At 45.0% G+C, this 24,144-nt stretch overlaps 1 protein-coding gene across 2 annotated transcripts in view; it reads right to left on the bottom strand.

The window, feature by feature from the left end:
• gramd1ba (GRAM domain containing 1Ba) overlaps positions 1–23,603 on the bottom strand; it is a 1,045,225-nt gene extending 1,021,622 nt beyond the window's left edge. For both annotated transcript variants that reach the window (XM_072486670.1, XM_072486672.1), the window contains exon 1: positions 23,267–23,603. In XM_072486670.1, the coding sequence (XP_072342771.1) occupies positions 23,267–23,421 (155 nt within the window). In that variant the 5' untranslated portion in view covers positions 23,422–23,603. The remainder of the gene's footprint in view (positions 1–23,266) is intronic.
• Positions 23,604–24,144: the final 541 nt, after the last annotated feature.

The raw sequence follows: 24,144 nt of genomic DNA, 5'->3' as shown, positions 1-24,144 counted from the left end.
GTAATTTATTTATTTTTTAAAAGCACATTTGGACAAAATGTTCATGCCGATGCAGCAGCAGAAAGTGAAGCAGGCAGGCACACAAGTTCTGCCACAGTCCCGGTTGCTGGCATTTTCCTGGAGGTCAGACTGGGCGCGAAAAGGCTATCTGCCCACAAGCAATGTGAAACGTGTTAACTCAATTAAAAGGCCAATTAAGGCCATTGATCATAGGTAACTGGAAATTTTCATAGTCATTGGGAACACAGCAGGTTCCTGGAAGGGGGGCAGCAAACTGAGGTCAGCACTCCAGGATCACTTTGAAGCACCAACCACCATTACCCGCCTTCCACCTCACCATCAGCACAACCAGTAAACCAATCAAGTTATAGTTGAGACCCCAGGCTACCCTGTGGATGGGCTTCCACTCCACAATGGTGGTCTGACACCGATGGCTATTTGTTATTTCAAATATTTCAAAAGGTTCAGACACAGCTCCTTAAGGTGGAGGCATCCTCTCTCTCCGTTGCCTGCAATGGCAGGTTCAGCTGCTTCAGTGCTGGGTGATCTCCTATTGGACCTCCAACTTTGCGAGCCTGCCTGACAGCCTCAATTGTACACCGAGCACGGTCAATAATTAGGCAATCCTGCAAAAATCACAATTGTCACTGTTCCCAACTCACTTTAGGTCAGGAACACCATCCTCTCTCAATTGCTACTTTTCTGTCAGCACTGGTGTAGGTCACCTTGCTATTTGGTAGACACCGGTAGCTTCGGCTCTTAAGCATCCTGTGAGGACAGCCTGTTGCAACGACTTTAACATCTGAAGCAAGGACACTCATCTTTAATCTCATATTAATCCACTTATTATTTTTACCCTTTTTCCTCCCCTCGGTTTGTGTGTGTTTGGGTAGAGAGTGGAACAGTAAAGGGGGGTCATGGATTGCTGGCTGTTATTTGTTATAATTATTGCATATTTCAATTTTGTTTCTGTTATAAATAAAGTCATTGTGTCCAACTTACAAACCATGTGGCTATAATTTATTGAGCAGTCAAAGGGCCAAAGATGCTGCAGATTTTATACAAATTATTGGTTAATTAATTTGTGTTGGGACTCCTGGGTCTGTGAGGCTAGAATCAACCATGCACTAGCCTAGGGTATATCGTAACACTGATCCAAAAAAAAACATATTGTAAAACATAAAAACAGAAGTAGGTTATTTAGCCCCTCGGGCCTCCTCCACCATTTAATGAGATCATGGCCAATCTGCGACCCAATTCCATGCACTTACCTTTGCTCCATATTACATAATATTTATGAATAATAAAAATCTATCAACCTCAGATTTAAAATTTATAATCCATCCAGCATCAATTAGTGTTTATGGAGATGAGTTCCAAACTCCCACAATTGAAAGAATATTGAAAGGCACTTTGTTGTGCAAATATATATTTTGAAATAACAAAGCCTGCATCAGAACTGCAGACAACTAATGAAGTTCATCTTTCACAACATCCTTCATTTTTGTGCTTGCATATTAAAAATTGTGTGTTGTTTATTTTGCTTAATGTGTTCTTCCCTGCCTCCAGTGGTATGTTTTCTAAAAGCAATCACAGAATACTAAGAAACATTTTTCTAATGCAATTGTGTAAGAATAGCACTGTTAAACAGTAGTCAGTCAATTCTACAAATTACAAAACATTACATACAAAACATACGTGTTAGAAGGCCACTTGGCCCCTCAAGCCTGCTTGGCAGGCAGCACGGTGGCGCAGTGGGTTCGCACTGCAGCCTCACGGCGCCAATGTCCCAGGTTCGATCCCGGCTCTGGGTCACTGTCCCTGTGGAGTTTGCACATTCTCCCCGTGTTTGCGTGGATTTCGCCCCCACAACCCAAAAATGTGCAAGTAGATAGATTGGCCACGTTATATTGCTCCTTAATTGGAAAAAATGAATTGGGTAGTCTAAAAAAAAAAAATTTTTTTCTCTTTTTAAAGCCTGCTTCGCCATTCTCTAAGCTCTTTGCTGATCGGATGGTAACTCAACTCTAGCTAGGACCCCATTAGTCTTTCACCCCCTTATCAAGATTCTATCCACCAATAAAATACCTTATTAGGTTTTTAACGTCATGCCCAGTGAAGGATGTTCTTAACTATTTTTTATTTTAAATTTATTTTCAATTAAGGGGCAATTTACAATGGCCAATCCACCTACCCTGCACATCTTTGGGTTGTGGGGGTGAGATCCACACAGAGACAGGGTGAATGTGAAAACTCCACACGTACAGTGGCCCGGGGATGGGATCAAATCTGGGTCCTCGGCACCGGGAGGCAGCAGTGCTAACCACTGTGCTTCAGTGCTGCCCGAGTTATTCCTAATTTTGATGGTACAGATTTTCAAAGTGTACTTTTTGTCCACTTTTTAAAGGAAAAGTTAATTCCAATTTGCTGCAAAGATGGCCATCAAATGTCAAGTGACCTTTTGTGATTTATAGATGGATAAGGATTAACTCACGTCTGATCATGCTTCTGGAAAGTCATAAAATGTAAATTGTACATGGAAGGCCCTTTCTAAAGACATTCAAAATGCAAAACCACTTGTGAATTGACATCTCCTTTTACCTGGTGTTTATCGAAATCTTATTTATTGAAATATTTATCGAAGTCCCTGCGCCCTGCTCTCCCCCCCACCCCCACCACCATATTCAGTATCCACAAGCTTGAAATTTAACAATAAGAAGTGCAGATAAACCAGTTCATCATATGCAGGTGTGAACAGCAACCATACATCCTCCAATAATGTATCAATGACTTCCAATCCGAATCATTTGTGTGGACAATAGAAGTATTGATCATATGATCAGGTACCAAATCTTGTTATTCCAAAAACCAGACAGAAGCAAGTCAGTCTGAAGAGCAACAGGATCACAAGAAGAAAGGAACCCTGCCTAATACAAATAGATAACCCAACTGTTTGTGGGGGGGGGGACCCAACTGTTTGTGTGGGGGGGGGGGGGGGGGGGGGGGGGGGGGCATCGCTTTGACAGAAACTCAGCCATAACTTTGTCTGGAAAGCCAAAGACTTTCAACTTCCATTCATCTCCTTGAGAGAACCCATCCAGGCCGGCACCACGTGCATCTTAGTGGACTACTTTAAACATGGGCTTTGCTTCTTGTTTTTCCATTAATAATCCAATGCATCCTGCATCTCTACTTGTGTTGTGTGTATTTGTGGGAGTGAGTGTTTTAGTTGAATTTACATTTCAGGGTAGTGTGTGAATAAACGTACATCTTTACTTCCGATTTTATAGCTACCAGAAAGCCTACCTTGTGTCTATTTTTAAAAGTCACAACACTCAAGTGTTTAAAGCACTCCTCTACAATTCACAAGTTGTTGTGGACATTCTCTCCTGTTCATAACAAACACAACAGTAAACAAATAGATATTTTCTCAAAATAATGTGAACCCACTTAACCAAGAATACCTAAAGAAGAGATATTTTTGAAAAACAGCCTGCAATGCACTGTGCACTACTTTCAACACAATGGAAATGGAAAATGAAGTAGGTTTAGAAAAAAAAGTTTTTTTCAAAATACTAGCAATCGAATTTTAAAGTGATCATCAAACGGAATTAATTTACTTCTGAATGTCCTCATGATGAATTAATTGCAGGCTTTTTCCTCAACACCTGCCTAGTGTTGAGAAGGGCCTGATGACAGTTTCAGTAAGCACACTCTCACTTTTAGGAACTAAAGTCTTCCTATTTTCCTTGCTGCCATACTGTCAGTGTAACCTGAATTTAGCAATTAAACACAATGGCACTAAAATACTTACTGAATTACATGTTATGTCTGGGGCATCTCTGGCCAAGTTTAACTTCCTAACTGTATTGACTCAAATGCCGAAATACTGATCCAAATTATGTATAATTAAGTGAAGCAACAATATAGAAAAATGATTTACAATTTTAGTAGTAATTTACAATACATGTAACTATTAGCCAATGCTCAGAGAGGCCAAGCTCTGATCGACCAATTGATCTTTTCTCTGTTGCTGGGCATTTATGCGGTTGAGCGAGCATAGCAGTGGCGGAGCTAAGTACTCTTACTAAGAGAAATTGTTGCCTTGGCAGTGTGCAGCACATCCTGAGAATGCATTTAAAAAAAGTAAATCCTGACAAATAAACTAAATGCTAAGTGAAGGGGTTTTTGGCAGGATGGGGGAGGGTGCTTTGGGATGGGGGAACAAAATGACATGATAAGACTATTAGGAGGTCACTGGAAGTGATGCAGCTGGAAAAGTTTGGTAAACCCTGCTGTAGGGGATAAGATATTGGCATGGATCGAATAAGATTGGCTAACAGGAAACAGTAGACATAAATGGGACATTTTCTGGTTGTAAAATGTAACGAGTGGTGTGCCACAGGGATCATCAGTGCTGGGATCTCAACTTTTTACAATTTATTGGGTGAAGGGACCAAAAGTATGGTTGCTTAATTTGCTAACGATACAAAGATAAGTAGGAAAGTAAGTTATGAATAGGGCATAAGGAGACTACAAAGGGATATAGATCTGTTAAGAGAGTAATAATAATCTTTCACAAGTAGGCTTACGCTAACACGGCAATGAAATTACTGTGAGAAGGGCAAAGATTTGACAAATGTGAGAAAATATGAAATTGTCCATTTCAGCAGGAAGAATAATAAATAAGCATATTATCTAAATGGTGAGAGATTGCAGAGCTCTGAGATGCAGAGGGATCCGGGTGTCCTAGTGGATTGTGGTACACTCAATAACGACGCTTAAGAGTGTAAACGGTAAAGAAGGCTTTAATAAGCTAAGAACTAGACAGGTGCCAAGACGTGTGCTAACAGCTGCACGCCCACAAGGCGGCCCCTTATATATGGCTCCCAGATGGGTGGAGTTCCCCAGGGTTCCAAGCCCAGTCTTAAAGGGGACATCCCCTTACATGATAACAAGGGTACACTGTTATAGTAACCGTTCATCACATTCACCCCCTGTTTAAAAAAGAGTCCGGCGGGGGTGAAGTGCCATCATAAGTCCATCCGTCTCAGTGGCCGGATCGCCTCATCGACCTCCTCAGTTTGGGCGGTGGTGCGGCGGACATGGACGTCTTGGTTGAGGGTATGTCCGGGAGCACGGCGGTTGGAGCTTCGGTCAGGGTCGGGGCAGGGCAACAGAGCGCAGGGAGAATAGGTGGGGCCAGGGGTAGCAGTGCCAGCACCGGCGGGGTGTGTAAAGAGGGGGCGCTAGGGAGCGCGCGCGGTAGGTGCTCACCAACGTGGAGTGGGGCCGGGAGGGGGTGTATTGTAGGGGGTGCCGGGTCCTGCAGGGGAGCAGCGCGGGAGGGGGCGTCTGTAGTGGGGGATCTAGCGGGTGCCAGATCCCGGAGGGAAACCGTATCTTGCCTGCCGTCGGGGTACTCGACGTAGGCGTAACTGGGGTTGGCGTGGAGTAATCGGACTTTTTCGACTAGGGGGTCCATTTTATGGCTCCTCGTGTGCCTCCGGAGAAGAACAGGTCTCGGAGCCGTCAGCCAAGGTGGAAGCGAGACCCCGGAGGTAGACTTCTTGGGGAAGACAAACAATCGGTTGTGAGGGGTCTCATTCGTGGCCGTGCAGAGGAGCGACCTAATGGAGTGTAGGGCATCGGGCAGGACCTCCTGCCAGCGGGTAGTTGGGAGACTTCTCGACCGTAAGGCCAGAAGGACAGCCTTCCACACTGTCGCGTTCTCTCTCTCCACTTGCCCGTTTCCCCACGGGTTAGAACTGGTCGTTCAGATACTGAGCAGATACTGACGCAGTTCATCGCTCATGAACGATGTACCCCGATCGCTGTGGATATAAGCGGGGAAACCGAACAGAGTGAAGATGCTGTGCATTAGGCATTACGATTGGTGGACGGGAGGGACCCCTTGAAGTCCACGCACAGTCGCTCAAAGGGCCCCGAGGCCTTCACGAGCCGAACCTTGTCTGGCCAGTAGAAGTGCGGTTTGCACTCCGCACAGATCTGGCAGGCCCTGATCATGGCCTTGACCTCCTTGGTTGAGTAAGGTAGGTTGCGGGACTTGATAAAATGGACGTGCCGGGCAACCCCCTGGTGGCAGAGGTCATTGTGGATGGCTTGCAGGCGGTCGTCCTGTGCGTTGGCGCATGTGCCGCAGGACAGGCATCTGGGGGCTCGTTGAGCTCCGCTGGATGATACTTGATATCGTACATGTAGGTGGAGAGTTCGATCCACCACCTCAAAATGTTATCGTTTTTTATTTTGCCCCGTTGCGTGTTATCGAGCATATAGGCGACCGACCATTGGTCGGTGACGAGGGTGAACCTCCGACCGGCTAGGTAGTGCCTCCAGCGCCGCACAGCCTCCACAATGGCTTGTGCCTCCTTTTCAACTGCAGAGTGTCGAACCTCGGAGGCGGTGAGGGTCCGGTAGAAGAACACTACTGGTCTGCCTGCCTGATTGAGGGTACCAGCCAGGGCGATGTCTGATGCTCTCTACCTGGAAAGGGATAGTTTTGTCCACCACGCACATAGCGGCCTTGATGATATCGGCCTTGATGTGGCTGAAGGCCAATCGAGCCTCAGCCGTGAGGGGAAAAGTAGTGGTCTTTATGAGTGGGCGGGCTTTGTCCGCATACTTGGGGACCCACTGGGCGTAGTAGGAGAAGAGCCCCAAGCACCGTTTGACGGCCTTGAGGCTGTGGGGGAGGGGAAGTTCCTTTAAGGGGCACATGGGGTCGGGACCTAGGACCCCGTTTTCCACGACATAGCCGAGGATGGCTAGCCGGGTTGTGTGGAAAACGCACTTTTCCTCATTATAAGTCAGGTTAAGGGTTCGGGCGGTCTGGAGGAACTTTTCGAGATTTGTGTCATGGTCCTGGTGGTCATGGCCGCAGATGGTGACATTGTCCAAGTACGGGTATGTAGCCCACAAACCGTACTGGTCCACCATTTGATCCATCACCCTTTGAAAGACGGAGACCCCATTTGTGACGCCGAAGGGGACCCTGAGGAAGTGGAAGAGCCAGCCGGCTGCTTCGAAGGCAGTATAGGGGCGGTCTTTTGGTCGGATGGGGAGTTGATTGTAGGCGGATTTAAGGTCGACCGTGGAAAGTACTCGGTATTGGGCGAACCGATTGACCATTTCCGCGATGCGTGGAAGGGGGTACGCATCAAACTGCGCGAATCGGTTTATGGTCTGGCTATAATCCACGACCATCCGTTTCGTATCCCCAGACCGGACTACCACCAGCTGTGCTCTCCAAGGGCCGTTGCTAGCCTCGATGACCCTCTCTCCCAGTAAACGCTGGACCTCTGACTTGATAAAAGTCATATCCTGGGCACTGTACCGCCGGCTCCTGGTGGCGACGGGCTTACTGTCGGGAGTGAGGTTCGCGAATAGCGAGGGGGGTGCGACTTTCAGTGTCGCAAGGCAGCATACCGTGAGGGGGGGGCAAGGGTCCGCCGAACTTCAGTGTCAGGCTTCGGTGGCTGCACTGGAAATCCAGTCCGAGCAGCAGGGGGGCACAGAGATGGGGAAGGATATAAAATTTGAAACGGGTGTACTTGGCGCCCTGGATCAAGAGATCCGCGATACAGTACCCCTTGATTTGTACCGAGTGGGACCCGGATGCGAGGGCTATGATCTGGGACGCGGGTTGAGTGCGCAGGGAGCAGCGCCTTACCGTTTCAGGATGGATAAAACTCTCCGTGCTCCCGGAGTCGAAGAGGCATGCAGTGTCGTGCCCGTTGACCTGGACCTGCATCATGGAGTTCTGCAGGTGTTTTGGCCGAGGGTGATCGCTCCCACTCGCGGGTAGTCCGAGTCCTCAGCCGAGTCGGACTTGTAAAATGGCCGCCGCCGTCGGCTGCACGTGTCGGGTCGAGAAGATGGCCATCGACAAGATGGCCGCTCCCATGATTTGCACGAGGCTGATGATGCGTCAGAAGGGGGCGTGCCGGGTCAGTGCGCAGCCGCATTGCGAGGCCTGTGGGCCTGAGAGCCAGATTTTCGAGCCAGCTGTTCTTTGTTCTTCTGGCCCCTGGGCCTGGCCAGGCAGACCCTCGCAAAATGCCCCTTCTTCCCGCAGTCGCTGCAGATCGCGGAGCGGGCTGGGCAGCGTGGGCGTGGGAGCTGGCCCTGCCCGCAGAAGTATCACGGTGTGCCCCCATGATGAGCGGCTCGACGCGTGGCGCAGGCCTGTAACATGGCTGAGTCTGAGGAAGTCCGGGGGGGGGGGGGGCTCGCAGAGTCCGAGGGGTACGTACCCAAATTATGTCGGGCCACCTCCAGCGAGGAGGCGAGCGTTAGTGTGTCCTGGAGGCCTTTTGCCCCATTTTCGAGAAGCCGCTGCCGGATGTAGGTCGAGCGGATGCCGGACACGAAAGCGTCTCTGATGTGCAGGTTCATATGGACTTCCCCTGACACATCCTGGTGGTCACAGTGCCTGGCAAGCGCGGTGAGTTTTTCGACGAATTCGTCTAGCGATTCCCCGAGCGCTGCCGGCAGGTAGAGAGCAGATGCCTGGCGTGCACCTCGTTGATAGGTTTGACGAACCACTTGCGGAGTAGCTCAACCGCCTCTTCATAAGCCGTCGCCTTTTCAAGCGTGGCGGAGATTCTGTGACTCACCTGGGTGTGGAGTAGACGCAGCTTGCATGGCCCCAGGATGGGAGTCTCTGAGGAGTCCAGGTAGGCCTCGAAGCATCGGAGCCAGTATTTAAAAATTTCCTTTGCCTACGGTGTCCGTGCTTCCAGGTTGCTTCCAGATTCTGTGACTCACCCGGGCGTGGAGTAGACGCAGCTTGCATGGCCCCAGGATGGGAGTCTCTGAGGAGTCCAGGTAGGCCTCGAAGTATCGGAGCCAGTATTTAAAAATTTACTTTGCCTACGGTGTCCGTGCTTCCAGGTTGGGTTTCGCTGGTTTTAGCCCTGCGTCCATCCTGATGTAGTTTAGCTTATTAAATTGTGGTACCCTCAATAACGATGCTTCGAGTGTAAAGGGTAAAGAAGGCTTTAATAAGCTAAGAACTAGACTGGTGCCGAGACGTGTGCTAACAGCTGCACCGCTCACAAGGCGGCCCCTTATATACAGCTCCCAGATGGGCGGAGCCAGAGGTGGAGTTCCCCAGGGTTCCAAGCCCGGTCTTAAAGGGGACATCCCCTTACATGATGACAAGGGTACAGTGTTACAGTAACCGTTCATCACATGGATGAATCACAAAAGGCTAGTATGAAAGTAGAATAAGTATTTGGGAAAGCTAATAAAATGTTAACATTTACTGCGAGGAGAAGTTAATACAAAAGTAGAGAGGTGATGCTTCAATTATACAGGGCATTGGTGAGACCACATCTGGAGTACTGTGTACAGCACTAAAATACTTACTGAATCGAGACCTCTGGTGACAGCATGCAGGAGCAGGTGACATTTAAGATAGCTCCCACCAGAGTCCTTATTTTTTGGTGCATTTAGCCCAGTTCCCAGGGCAATTGGCTGACAAATCTGATCTATCAACAGTACTTTATGAGAAGATGTCGAAAGGCGGGAAAAAGAATATTGACCTGCTGGTTGTGGAGAGAAATAAAGGGCCTGAGGGGAAAGGTCGATGACCTGGAGAACCGGTCGAGAAGGCAGAACCTCAGGATCGTGGCGTTTGCAGAGGGCTCAGGGCCGACCGAATACTTTGTCCAGACATTTGCCAAGTTTTAAAATATATATATATTTAGAGTATCCAATTAAAGGGCAATTTAGCATGGCCAATCCACCTAGCCTGCACATCTTTGGGTTGTGGAGGTGAGGCCCACACAAACACGAGGAGAATGTGCAAACTCCGCATGGACAGTGACTCGGGGTCGGAATCAAACCCAGGTCCTCACCGCCATGATGCAGCAGTGCTAACCACTGTGCAACCGTGCCACCCAGTATTTTGCTACCCACGAAGATCATTTCAACAGCATTGTAAATTGGGGTCAGTATCGAAGCTGGCCCTGATTTGTGCGAATCATTGGTTTAAGCCTGCGAGATTGGATGCCACTTCCAAGGGGTTTAGAAGGGAAAGGTTTGGAAGGAATGGGTGATCTGTTCCTGGAGGGATGGCTTGCCAGTTTAGAGGAACTGTCAGAGAAGTTTGGGCTCTCACAACCTGACTTATTCAGTTATTTACAAGTTTGCATCTTTGCAAAACAGATTTTCCCAGCATTCTCCATGAAGAGGGTTCTTTCACTCGCGGGGTCAGAGGAGCAGAGCACCACCAGTATTAATGAACGGATTATATCAGAGGATTCAGTGTCGGTGGAGGGGGTGACAGCCAGGTGGGGGAGGAATTAGGGCCCATTTTGGATGAGATTTTCCCAGGCATTCTCCATGAAGAGGGTTCTTTCACTCGCAGGGTCAGAGGAGAGGAGCACCACCAGTATTAATGGACGGATTATATCAGAGGATTCAGTGTCGGTAGAGGGGGTGACAGCCAGGTAGGGGAGGAATTAGAACCCATTTTGGATGACGAGATATGGAGTGAGGCCCTGCTGAGGGTGAACTCCACATCCTTGTGCGCAAGGCTCAATTTAATCCAACTCCAAATAGTTTATAAGGTGCATCTGACTAGGTCCAGAATGAGTCATTTCTTTGCAGGAGTGGAAGATAAGTAAGTGTCCAGGGCTTCCGGCCAACCATGTGCACATGGTTAAGAAAGTCGAGCACACCCGTGAGGAGAGCAATTGAGGGTTTTTACCGGAGATGGCAGCTATTTATTGTGTATTTCAAGGAGCTGGTCACCGTTAGTTGTTAGGGGGGGGGTTAAGTTTTGTGAGGGGTTAGGTTATGTTCTGGGGTTGTATGGGTGTATTGATATTTTATTCTGTTCATTGCTTTGTATTATTTGGTATGATGTATAAAATGTAAAAAATTTGAATAAAAATATTTTTTTAAACTAAAATAAATTACATGTTATTTCTACTACATCAATGGCCAAGTTAAACTTTAACTGTATTGATTTAAGGAAGGACTTAAATGCAGAAGCAATTTAGAGAAGGTTAACTCGACTAATACCTAGAAAGGGAGGGTTGGTATGTGGACAGGCTCGGCTTGTACCCGCTGGAGTTTAAAAGAGTAAGAGGCGACTTGATTGAAACATGGCAATATCCCAAGGTGTCTTGACAAGGTGGATGTGGTAAGGATGTGTCCTCTTGTGGGGGAATCTAGAAATAGGGGACAATGTTTAAAATAAGGGATCACCCATTTCAGACAGAGGAGACATTTTTTCTCTCAGAGAGTTGTGAGACATTGGAACTCTCTTCCTTAAAAGACGGTGGACGCAAAGTATTTAAACATTTTAAAAAGTAGATCTAGATCTTGATAAGCAAGTGAGGTGAAAGGTAATTGGGGGGATCTGGGAGTGTGGAGTTGAGGTACAATCAGATCAACCACGATCTAATTGACTGGTAGAACAGGTTCAAGGGGCCGAGTGGTCTACTCCTGCTCCTAATTCGTATGTTCACATGTCCATCATCAAAGGCTGCTCAGTAGCACTATTACCAACCGATTTGGCAGAATCCAAGAGGACATGGCTACCAGCTTGGTTCTGTGGCAGATAGCGAGAAAACCAAAAGAGGGAAAAACTTACTTCAATTTGTTCTCAGCAAACGACCTGTTGCAGATACATCTGTCCATGACATTGGTAGGAGTGACAAGCACACAGCCCTCCTGAAGACTAAGTCCCACCTTCACATTGAGGATAGCATCCATCGTGTTGCATGGCACTGTGTTAAACGGGATAGATTTTGAACAAATCTAGCAATTCAAAACAGGCATCAATGAAGCGCTGTGGGCCACCAACAGCAGAATTGAATTAAATCACAATCTGCAAGCTCATGGTCCGTCATATCCCCCACTCTAACATTATCATCAAGCCCGGTGATCAACCCTGAATCAATGCAGGAGGGCATGACAGGAGCCGCACCAGGCATACCTAAAATTGAGGTGTTAAACTGATGAAGCTACGTCACAGGACTACTTGCATGTCAAAGAGCAAAGCAGCAAGTCATATACAGAATTAAATGATCCCAAAACCATCAGATCAGACGCAAGTTCTACATTCTTGCTACGCCCAGTCGTGAATGGTGGTGGGCAATTAACCAACTAATGACAAAAGGAGACTCCACAAATATCACCATCCTAAATGATGAAGGAGTAGAGCACATCAGTTTAACACATGGGCAGCAAGATGGCACAGTGGTTTGCACTGTTGCCTCACAGCTCCAGGGACCTCGGTTCAATTCCAGCCTCGGGTGACTGTGTGGAGTTTGCACTTTCTCCCCATGTCTGCGTGGGTTTCCTCTGGGTGCTCTGGTTTCCTCCCACAGTCCAAAGTTGTGAAGGTTAGGTGGATTGGCCATGCTAAATTGCCCCTTACTGTCCAAAAGGTTAGGTGTGGTTACTGGGATAGCATGGAGATGTGGGCTTAAGTAGGGTGCTCTTTCCAAGGGCCGGTGCAGACCCGATGGGCCAAATGGCCTCCTTCTACACTGTAAATTCTGTGATTCTGTGATAAGGCTGAAGCATTTGCAGCCATCTTCAGCCAGACGTGCTCGGTGAATGATCCATCTCAGAATCATTGAATTCCTACTGTGCAGAAGGAAGCCATTTGGCTCATCGAGTCTGCACTAACTCTCTGAAAGGGCACCCTATCTAGGTCCACTCCCCTGCCCCATGCCCGTAACACCACCTAACCTTTGGACACCAAGGGGCAATTTAACATGGCCAATCCACCGAACCTGCACATCATTGGACTGTGGGATGAAACTGGAACACCCGGAGGTAACCCACGCAGACACAAGGATAAAGTTCAAACTCCAAACAGACGGTCACCCAAGGCCAGAATCAAACCCATGTTCCTGGGACTGTGAGGCAGCAATGCTAACCACTGTGCCACCAGGCTGCCCTCAGCCTCCTCCTGCCAGTCTTCAGACAATTTGATTCATTCCACGTGATATCAAGAAATGGCTGAAGGCATTGGATACTGAAAAAGCTACGGGTCCTGACAATAGTTCTGCAACAGTACTGAACACATGTGCTCCAAAACTAGCTGCACCCTAGCCAAGCTGTGCCAGCACAAGTACAAGGCTCACATCTACCCAGCAATGTGGAAATTACCCAAGTATTTCCTGTGTTATGGGCAAGGTGTTTTCAGAACCTCAAAATGTACCATGGAGTTCAACCAACCTCTCCCTTTAATGTATTTGTTGCTTTTCCTAGCACACGGCTTGTTCCCTAGGTGTGGGATTATAATTATGGACACGTGGGTTTTTAAACACAAAACAATGTTTATTCCATGAACATCTTAAATAAAGATTGGATCTCTTAACACCCCTTACTTCAAAGATAACTCAGAAAATATTGCAACAGTAAATAATTCCTCAAAATGTTCCTTCAAACTTCCAAGAGACTTAACACCTCTAAACAGAATCACATCAGGTTAAAGGCTTTACTATTAGGAGTTTAAATCACCCAAATGATCCAGAGATAGTCTTTCATGGCTGAGATCCAGCTCACTGCAAACACAGACACACACAAGCTGCTTTTCCAAACTGCAAAACTAAACTGCAAAATGGCTGACCTGACCTCAGCTCCACCCACTGTCTGACATCACTGTTTTCTTAAAGGTACATTGCTTAAACATCCATGTCTTAAAGGTACTCTCACATGACACCTGTCAACAAAGAGAGAAAATCCAACCAAGCCAATTACTGCCCCATCAATCTACTCTCAACCATCAGCAAAGTGATGGAAGATGTCATTGACAATGTGTTCAAGCAGCACTTACTTCGCAATAACCTGCTCACTGATGCTCAGTTTGGGTTACGCTAAGGCCACAGATCTCCTGACCTCATTCGCATTTGAGACAAATATGGACAAAAAGCTGAACTCCAGGAGGTGACAGTGACTGTCCTTGATATCAAGGTAGCACTTAGCCAAGTGTGGGATCAAGGAACCCTAACAAAACTGAATTAAATAGGAATCAGGGATACCATTAGAGTCTAACCTTGCAAAAAGGAATAAGACAGTAGTTGTTGGAGGTCAATCATTTCAGTCGCAGGACATCGTTGCAGGAGATCCTCAGGGTAGTATCCTAGGCCCAGATATCTTCAGCTGTTTCATCAATGACCTTCCTTCCAAAAATAAGGTCAGAAGTAGGGATGTTCGCTGATGATTGTACCATCTGCGACTCCTCAGATGCTGAAGTAGTGTATGTCTACATGCAGTAAGACCCGGACAATCTTCAGGCTTGACCATCTCCAACATGAGAGAATCTAGCCATCTCTCCTTGACACTTAATGGCATTATGATTGCCGAATCTCCCATTAGCAACATCCTGGGAGTTACCATTTACCAGAAACTGAATTGGACCAGCCTTATAAATACTGTGGCTAAAAAAGCAGGTCAGAGGTTGGAAATTCTATGGAGGGTCACTCACCACCTGACTACCTAAAGCCTGTCCACCATCGCACGGCACAAGCCAGGAGAGTGATGGACTACTCTCCCCTTGCCTGGATGAGTGCAGCTGTAATAGCACTTCAGAAGCTTGACACTTCCAAGGACAAAGCAGCCCATTTGATTGATACTCCATCCACAAACATTAATTCCCTCCACAATCAACACACAGTGGTAGCAGTGTGTACGATCTACAAGAATCTCATCCAAGCAAGTGCTCTTAAGGATTTGGCTGCAGTGTCAGAAGTGTCAATTATTTCACAGAAATGGTGCAGATTAGTGACTGCAGCTACCGCATCACCAAACTCTCTCATTGCTTGAGGCACCCTATCACTCATCCATCAGTAATAATCACAGATTCCCTACCACTCAGATTCTCCACCTCATCTTCACACACTTGCCAATACTACCAGCCTCACACACACACCTCTCACAGCTTCCACACACTGCCAGCTATTCAGCCATGGCAGACACATTCCCCAACTACACTGCAACACACTCAAAGACATCCTTCCCTCTCTTGCAAGACAATGCTGTACATAACCTCAGGGAAAATCAGATAACTGTGGGAGACAGGTAAACCAGCTTCACCTGAGCCCTTTGAAGCAGACCGTGCTCCTCATTATAGGGCCAGGAGTCAGAAGTCACTAATCCAGGTTTGCTGAGAACACTCAGGATGAAGGTACATTCCTGCCTTATGCCCTTTCTCAAATCCCACCCCACCTTCAACCTATCTGCCATGAACTGCACACTGTAGATAATGTGACCATTTGCTTTCCACTCTACGCAACTTTCCTCACTCCTTTCCCCTCCCCTTCTGCATTTTTGCTTTCAGATACCCAAGACCTCGCTAGCAAGTGCAGCCTCACCAGGAAAGGTGCAAGCAATGGGGAGGCGGTGGCACAGTCCAGGGACCCAGGGTAATGCTCTGGGGAGCCAGGTTCAAATCCCATCATGGTGGAACTTAAATTCAATAAAACATCTGGAATTAAAAGTCTAATGATGACCATGAAATCGTTGTTGATTGTCATAAAAACTCATCTGGTTGGAAAGCTGCCTGATGGCTCCTCTTAAAGGCACTCATAAGTGCCCATCAGTTGTCTTCACCCTCTTCAAAGATACCTAGACAGGCCACCCGACATCGACCTAGGCACCGGAAATGGCAACCCCCGACCATGCGAAATCTCCCCTTACTAACATTTGGGACTTGTGCCAAAAGTGAGAGAGCTGTCTCATTGAGTAGTCAAGCAACAGTCTGAAAAAGGTCATAATCAAGTCATGTGACCATGCAAACTCACAGATAATGTCCCAAACACCACCATCACCATTCCTGGTATGTCCTGTACAACCAGCAGGACACGACCCAGTAGCGGTAGTGGCACAGTGGTATACAGCTGGGAGATAGTTGCCCTGGAGACATCAACATTGACTCTGGCAAATGAAGACACACCAGGAGCAACACCAGGCATATCTAAAAATGAGGTGTCAACCTAATGAAGCTACTTGCATGCAAAACATAAGCAGCAAGTAACAGACAGAAATAAGCAATTCCACAATCATTGGATCAAATCTAAGATCTGCAGCCCTGCCACATCCAACCATGAATGGCGGTGAATACACTAGCCATGGTCATGTTTAGGTCGCTGGTCAGTTGGAGTGAGAGGATCATGTGACAAGCCAGCTAACTCTTATGTGTTTTAGAAACTCAAGATCAGAGACAGAAACAGAAAAGATGCCAGAGTGGCAAGGCTGTTGTCTGGGCCTTGGTCTTTTTTTCCAACTATGTGGTAAACTCAAACCCTGTCTGCCTTTTTGACTATCCATGTACTGCCAGACAGTAATTTTAGAAAGAACCCAACCCAGCAGCTTCTATCTCCAGAAGAACTGGCTAGGCCAGCTTTTATTGCCCATCTCTAGATACAAAAACTGCAATGGTCTTCTGAGCAGAAATCATTAAATCGAACATTAAAAAATGTATCAGTTTGGAAAGTCCAAAGCATTAATGAAAACTACAAAATATAAATATGCTTACCAAACAATTTGATACAACAAACACTTACCATAATCAGAGCAATTCCTAAAGTATCCTATAGGCAAAGCTGTTCCAATTTCACAGATTAAGTGTACAGTGAAATTGAATGCATGAGCTGTTTATTGTATCAGTGAAAACTACTGAAGAGGATTTATAATTGTAAAAGTCAACGAAGCAGGGCAGCGCGGTGGCACAGTGGTTAGCACTGCTACCTCACGACTCCGAAGTCCCAGGTTCGATTCCGGCTCTGGGTCACTGTCCGTGTGGAGTTTGGACATTCTCCCTGTGTTTGCGTAGGATTCGCCACACAACCCAAAAGGTGTGCAGGCTAGGTGGATTGGCCACACTAAATTGTCCCTTAATTGGAATAAATTAATTGGGTACTCTAAAAAAAATGTTTTAAATCAATGAAGTTACAACAGAAACATTTCAATACTAATATTTGAAAAACTAAACTTTATTACAGCTTGAGCTGGCTGTTTACTGGAAAACATTCTTAAAGAGAACACTGGATACGAAAAAAAGTAAATGTACTTAACTGAACAGGGAAGAGAAAAATGTTGCCGGCTGCCTTGCAATACTTCTCCTGATCACCCAACTCAATTACTTCTCCCCTTTCCTGATAGCCCGTCTCTCTTGATCGCTTCCCACACTTCCATAACGTTCCGTCTCTCTTGATCGCTTCCCACACTTCCATAACCTATCGGAGCAAATTTGAAATCTTCTGCCAACAAGCCAAGGACACCCACCTAGTGCCTCAGGCCTCCCTGGTCTCTCGCAATGTATGAGGCCCAAATCGAAACTGCTTTGTGTCTACCAATTCTGGACAGGGAGCATTCCAGAAGCATACAAATTTTTAGACAATGTTAATTTCTCTTGATTTTTGTGTGTTTCATGATTGCTTCTAAGAAAGAAAATGTATCTGTAAATGATTCAGCCAGTTGATTTTCGAATGGTACAGTAATGCTTTCCCAAATGTTTCTAATTGCTAGATGTCACGACAGGGAGATATTAGAAACATGGGTTCAGAAATGCGGTCCAGAAACAAATGAAGCAGCCAATTTAACGGTTAAACAAAGTAAAACCTGCTTGATGCAGAGGCAAAGTAATACATACATAGCTGACTCATAGGTTCCCATTCAAACCTCACCTCATTAGGGAATGCATAATATGATTTAGCAAAGACCCATTGTTCTTCAGGATATTCCCACAGGACCAGACATCCTCCCATTAGGTCTGAGGACCTAATGGTCGAGCAACGGAAATCTAGCTGCATACGAATGACCTAGCTCCGGCCTTTTGTGTAGACAGAAAAGAACTATCAGCCAAAGAATGGGAACTCTGACCTCAGGTGACTGCGTGGAATTTGCACATTCTCCCCACGTCTGCGTGGGTTTCCTCTTGGGTGCTCCGGTTTCCTCCCACAATCCAAAAGTGTGCAAGTTAGGTGGATTGGCCATGCTAAATTGTCCTTAGTGTTCAAAAAGATTAGGTGGGGTTACAGGGATTGGGCCTAGGTAGGGAACTCTTTCAGAGGGTCGGTGCAGACTCGATGCCAAATGGCCTCCTTCTGCACTGTAGGGATTCTATAATACTACGAGAACAAGACTTTGTTGTGCTAAAAAAAGATTTGTTTACTCAAATGTATTTAATGGGAAGTGTGTCCTATGTATTCAGCTAAACATATGAAAGCCATGGAATTCATCTTCAGCAGCGTCTGTACTAAATACTGGCTGTGCCATTCGCTAAAAATTAAAGTAATTTCCAATTTCCTTTACCTGATGATATATATTATGTATAACATATAATGTATAATAATATAAATGGATACACAAGTAAATAAAATTATGGCCAACCCTGGACCTACAGTATCTTTGACTGTACGGTAGGAGATAAAGACAAAAGTAGTTGAGGGCATAATTGTTAAGGCCAGGAAAATGCAGAAAAGACAGTTGATGCAATGTAGGGGGTAATTTGCAATTTCAGACTAACCATTAGACTTTATTTCCACCAGCTGTTAAGCTAATAAACAGCAGGCACAGTTATTTTCAAATCACATAAAGTCTTGAAAAAGCTTCAGATTCTGAAGGGTAGTCATTATTACTTTAATCTGAACTAACTAAATTTATTTTATTTTTGATACAGATTTACTTTGAAACTACTTCAGAAATGAGAATTAGGTGCAGTGAGAGTTATGTGGACTATTAATATTATTGACAATTATTACTGAACTCATTCACATTTCAAATGCATCACCTCACTCAAAATGGACCAAAATGTAATCTGCGAATACTAACCTGACTAAAATGTGACTCACTGCTTCATATGGTTAAAACTATAAACTAAATAATGAAATGATAATGAGTCTGGTCATGGGAGCTGTCATATTAGTCCTATCTTCCAAAAAATATGAAATGATAATGCCTCTCTGTCATATAAAATGTGTTTAGCCTTAGAGCATCCTGACACCAGACAGACAATTCCAACAAAAAAGAAAAATGTAATCATGCCAACTGCATTAGTCAATATCAAATTCTGTACTTAAACATCCCATGATATAGCCTGGATTTTCCAATCAAGTTATTTTAATGTTGGGGGTTATTGCCATTTAATAACAATACCAATCAGAAAATCTATTTGGTGAGTTATAACCACATGCCTACACATCGGTGCAGACATCAGCATGTTCTGTTATCCAGTTTTTCAAGGCAATCAGCATTTCCTTAATTCAAAAAATAATTGCAGTTACATATTGCTTGTGGTAGGAGTTCTGAACTGCCATCGTTTTCAAAGTATTTTGAATGTAAATATATAAAAACTGGTGTGTGTTTAAAACAATCACATTTATTCAAAGCTGTAAAGACACAGAATAACTATCACACAACACTCCACCGAATTGTACAGCAATAGTCTGGGGTTTTTTTGCTGTATACACAGTAGTGGCTCAAAACAATCCACAATTTCAGTTTCATGACTGATTTTATTGCATGGATCTACAGTATCGGCTACATGCTGCTAGACATATGAAGGTAAAACAAACAAATGCCTTCTTTCCCAATCAATTAAGGGTGGCACGGTGGCATTGTTGCCTCACAATGCCAGGGACCCGGGTCCAATTCCGGTTTTGGGTGACTGGCTGTGTGGAGTTTGCATGTTCTCCCCATGTCTGCGTAGGTTTCCTCCAGGTGTTCCGGTTTCCTCCCACTGTCCAAAGATGTGCAGGTTAGGTAGATTGACCATGCTAAATTAATTGCCCCTTGTGTCACAAAGATGTGTAGGTTAGGTTAAGGGGTTATTGGAATAGGCAGGGGAGTGGGCTTGGATGGAATGCTCTTTCAGAGGGTGAGTGCAGACTCAATCGACCAAGTGGCCTCCTTCTGCACTGCAGGAATTCTATGAATTCACCCAGATAATAACTCACAATGAACAACAGCTCTCTCATTAGGTTTAGCTATACTTATCAGTCACTGGACAAGAAACCAACACATTTATTAAAGTCCAAACTGTTATATTACCTTGTGTAATATAGTATATTACTCTTTTGAACCAGCCAAGCTGATGAAGTGAACATTAGTCTTCTTGTAAAGGTAAACTAATTTATTGAGTAATATAAATAACATTTGTGAGGCTTTTTACTTAATACTCAACTAGTAAAGAAATAAAATATAGTAAAGATAACCAACTATACAATGTAATAATGAAATAACTTATAACATCTCTCTCTTTAGCTATTCTATGTCTTGTCTGTTCACTCTCCTGAAGCACACTCTCTTAGAAAGAGCGGGAACGTCCTTTTTATATCACCTGATAGTGAGACATCTAGTGTTGAATTGACTGTACTAGTTTTACATACATTGATCATGTATATTGATATACAGAGATCACTACACAAACAACATCAAACAAGTGCATAAATATAGAAACAAAAGTTTGCACAACTGTGCCTGCAATTTATGCAGTTGTGATGAGTGACTATGCTGTGCAATATTAAGAAATGGACACAACCTTATTTTCAGTGGGTTAATGTTTCCATGAAATTGCAGTCCAAGAACTGCATAAGAATGTGTTCAGCATGAAATAAATATTGCTGAATATGATCTCACTCAGGAAAATGTATCAACTGCAAAATCCAAAGTATAGATTACTCCTGCATCTTGGAAGGTAAAATCACATGCGTATAAATCAACTTGCACTGTATTTTTGCAACACTTCAATAAATTTTACATATCAGCTATTGTTGGATTGTAATAATTTTGGCAGTATCCTGGGCTGTTCCCTGTGATAAAGACTGAGGCATCACATGTACATCAATGATATTTTGGTGAGAATACCAGCTATCCATTGAAGATACCCATTATTTGAATAATATAAGTGAGCAATGATTAGTACATAAGAACTAGGAACAGGAGTAGGCCATCTGGCCCCTCGAGCCTGCTCCACCATTCAATGAGATCATGGCTGATCTTTGTGGACTCAGCTCCACTCTCCGGCCTGTACACCATATCCCCGAATCCCTTTATTCTTTTGTTTTGTTTTCTTTTAAAACCAAGTGCAACATGCATTAATATTTTCAAAACATTGCTTTTCTGAAATTTCTCCGAGAGGCCCAGCTTCCTTATACTAGCAATAGGGGTTCATCAATCCACAACATTAAGAATATTCCAAAATATTTTTATTTAGAATGACCATCACAACCAAACAATTTCACAAAACATCATTGCACACATTACGTTAATGCAATGCATAAAACTAACAGCCGAATTATGCAATTTTAAACTTCAAATGTTTCACTACCTGGACACATTACTAGTTTCCCAGATTTTTTCTACCATTATAATAGCATCAAATTAGGATTAATGAATAATAGTCATGGTCTTCTGTTTCTAGAATGCTACATACTACTGAGGACTAACAATGATAGCTTAATGAAGTATTTCTAATTTAGTTAATTATCACATACTGGGGCAATAAAAAAAACATTCATTGCCACAAAATATTACAATACTTATATATAGATACTAGAAGCATGTTACAAAACATTATGACATTAAGCACGCTTGTAAATTTTAGATGTTAGTATAACCAATAAGAACTGTTAGCAGTATGAAAATATTACTTTAACCCACTGATGAAACTATATTAACTCCAATAGAAGCCGTGGGAGTGATTATAAGGTGGAATTCTAACATCTAACTATGAATGATATTAGAAAGCTGCTTTTTATTCATCGCTCAATGTTTTCAAAAATATCTTTAACCTTACAAGCTGCTCATTCAGTTATGCATCCATTGGCGTGCCCAACATGAATTGCAACATAAAATATAACTATATTAAAAGTATGATGGCATTCAAATTGAAGGATTAATGATGTTACCAACATTACTGCAAATATCTCAAGATATATCTGCATTTGACTGTCAGGAGAAACTATATGTCGTCTATAGTTCTACCTTCCAACTTCTCTCTCTTCTCTCTCTCCCCCCCCCCCCCCCCCCAGGGTTAAATGAGCCAGGAGAATCGGATTGTGTTATTAACTGGTTAATAACGTTAGTCGCCTTTTGGTCAACTATGAACAAGCCGTTTCTGAAATATTTCAATACTTCAGCTAAACAATTGCATTTTGGGCAATTAAATTCTGAACAGATTTACAAACTGAAAAAAAAATTGGTCTTAAGAAATCTGTACGTGGGGCGACAAGGTGGTGCAGTGGTTAGCACTGCTGCCTCACAGCGCTGAGGGCCCAGGTTTGATCCCGGCCCGCTCGGGTCATTGTCCATGTGGAATTTGCACATTGTCCCAATGTCTGTGAGGGGTCTCACCCCCACAACCCAAAGATGTGCAGAGTAAGTGGATTGGCCATGCTAAATTGCACCGTATTTGGAAAAATTAAAATAAAAGAAATCTGTCGGCATTCAATATTTGTAATCGTTTCTTAAGTGTTTTATGGTTTAAAACAATGTTTTATGGGATCATTTTGCTCTCTCAATTTGCATTGAAATGTAGTTTATTTGCATGCAGGCAAATTACAAGGTGCACCATCAGGCAAATCAACTGAGCACAATCTTAACCCCAAATAATTCCTGGGAATATAGAAACATTCAGAGAAATAGTTATGGGGCAATCATTCAGAATCAACACTTAGGATATGGGATGGAGGAATATCAACACCAGAAGTATATTGCCATTGCTACATCTGCAAAAAAAAAAGGTCCCACCGCTCAGACACAGGAGGCAGGGAGGCATTGTCAAAGACCAAAAACAAATACCCAGCTAAACCCTCACGCTTCGTTTACTCGAGCAGGAAGTGAAAATATATCCGAGATTTGCAGGGCATTTAAGGTTCAGGAAAGTTTTTTTGGGTGGTGGAAGGGGTAATAGATGTGAGGGAGCATCCTCTGGAAAATGCGGCTGCAACCCGAAGCTTGCAGCAGGTACCATTTTCCGCTGATGTGATGAGAACAACCGACTTGTCCGAAACAAAAAGTTTACCATATTCACGACAGCAGCGGTGGAAAAGAAAAACCCCACATCAATCCGCAACAGCCTGGAAACACACAAATGATGGCCATTTGCTCGGGAGCCAGAGGCACTGGAGCGAGCAGCACAGGTCGCCTCCTGCTCGCTGGCCCTTGACAATCCACCGTTATGTTTGGCAGAGACCCGCCAAAGTGTCAAACCGCGGGGAGCAGGGGAAAGACACCCAACCGGTGCAAAAACTGTCTGCATACATCTCTGTCCTACCTGGGGTGCCTCAAGCCGGCCGGCGAAGGCGGTTTGTTCCTCAGGTGCTGGAGCTGCTGGAGCGACCTCACCGAAATGTTCTTGAACAAACTGTCCTCGGCCGCGTCCTCCAGCTTCAGCTGCGGGATGATGTGACCCGGGTTGGCGAAAGCCATGCTCTTATTTCACTTTAGCTTATTTCAACGATGTTATTGGAAAATCAATAAATAAATAAATGTGGATGTGTGCATATATATATGCACGCGTGTGTCTCCGATTAATATCCTATGATATCTTTCCCCGAAGACATGTGAGCCCTTTCTTATTGTTGATGGATCGATGCTGCTGTTGTTGCCTGCCGGCTGTTGGCTGCGCGCGCGAGACAGCGACACGAACGTTGGCGCTCGCGGTGACCCAGAGCGCGCGCGTGCGCGACACCCTGCCACCGAACGCTGGGCTCGCGCGCCCAGCTGCGCGTGAGCGGCGCGCGCTCGGGTGAAGCCAGACACCCGCGTGTCCTATTCCCACCCACTCCGCATATCAACACAAGTGCACGCTCCATGCACACACACAAGCTCTCTTTTGTATCCTATCCACGTTTTTTCCCAGCCCCATTCGGGACCCGATTTTAACCCCGTCCAAGTGAACCAGTTAAAGCATTTGGGGGTCAGAAACTGCAGGGTTCCGATTCGCTTCGAGCACCTATTTTGAGACATCTGCCCTGTGCAGACATCTAAACGTGTGTGTATACAGCTCCACTCCACATATTGCAATGACTCTTCAATATGTCCCAATCTTTACTCAATGCAAACCTCATGCTCTCCCCGCTGTTCGAAAACCTGCCGATTAATCCCCCAGCTCTCAGGGGCACGGATGTGCACACAGATGCTGCCTGACCT

The sequence above is a fragment of the Scyliorhinus torazame genome, chromosome 21 (genome assembly GCF_047496885.1).
Source record: "Scyliorhinus torazame isolate Kashiwa2021f chromosome 21, sScyTor2.1, whole genome shotgun sequence".
NCBI lineage: Eukaryota > Metazoa > Chordata > Chondrichthyes > Carcharhiniformes > Scyliorhinidae > Scyliorhinus > Scyliorhinus torazame.
This window is presented reverse-complemented; position numbering and strand designations above follow the sequence as displayed.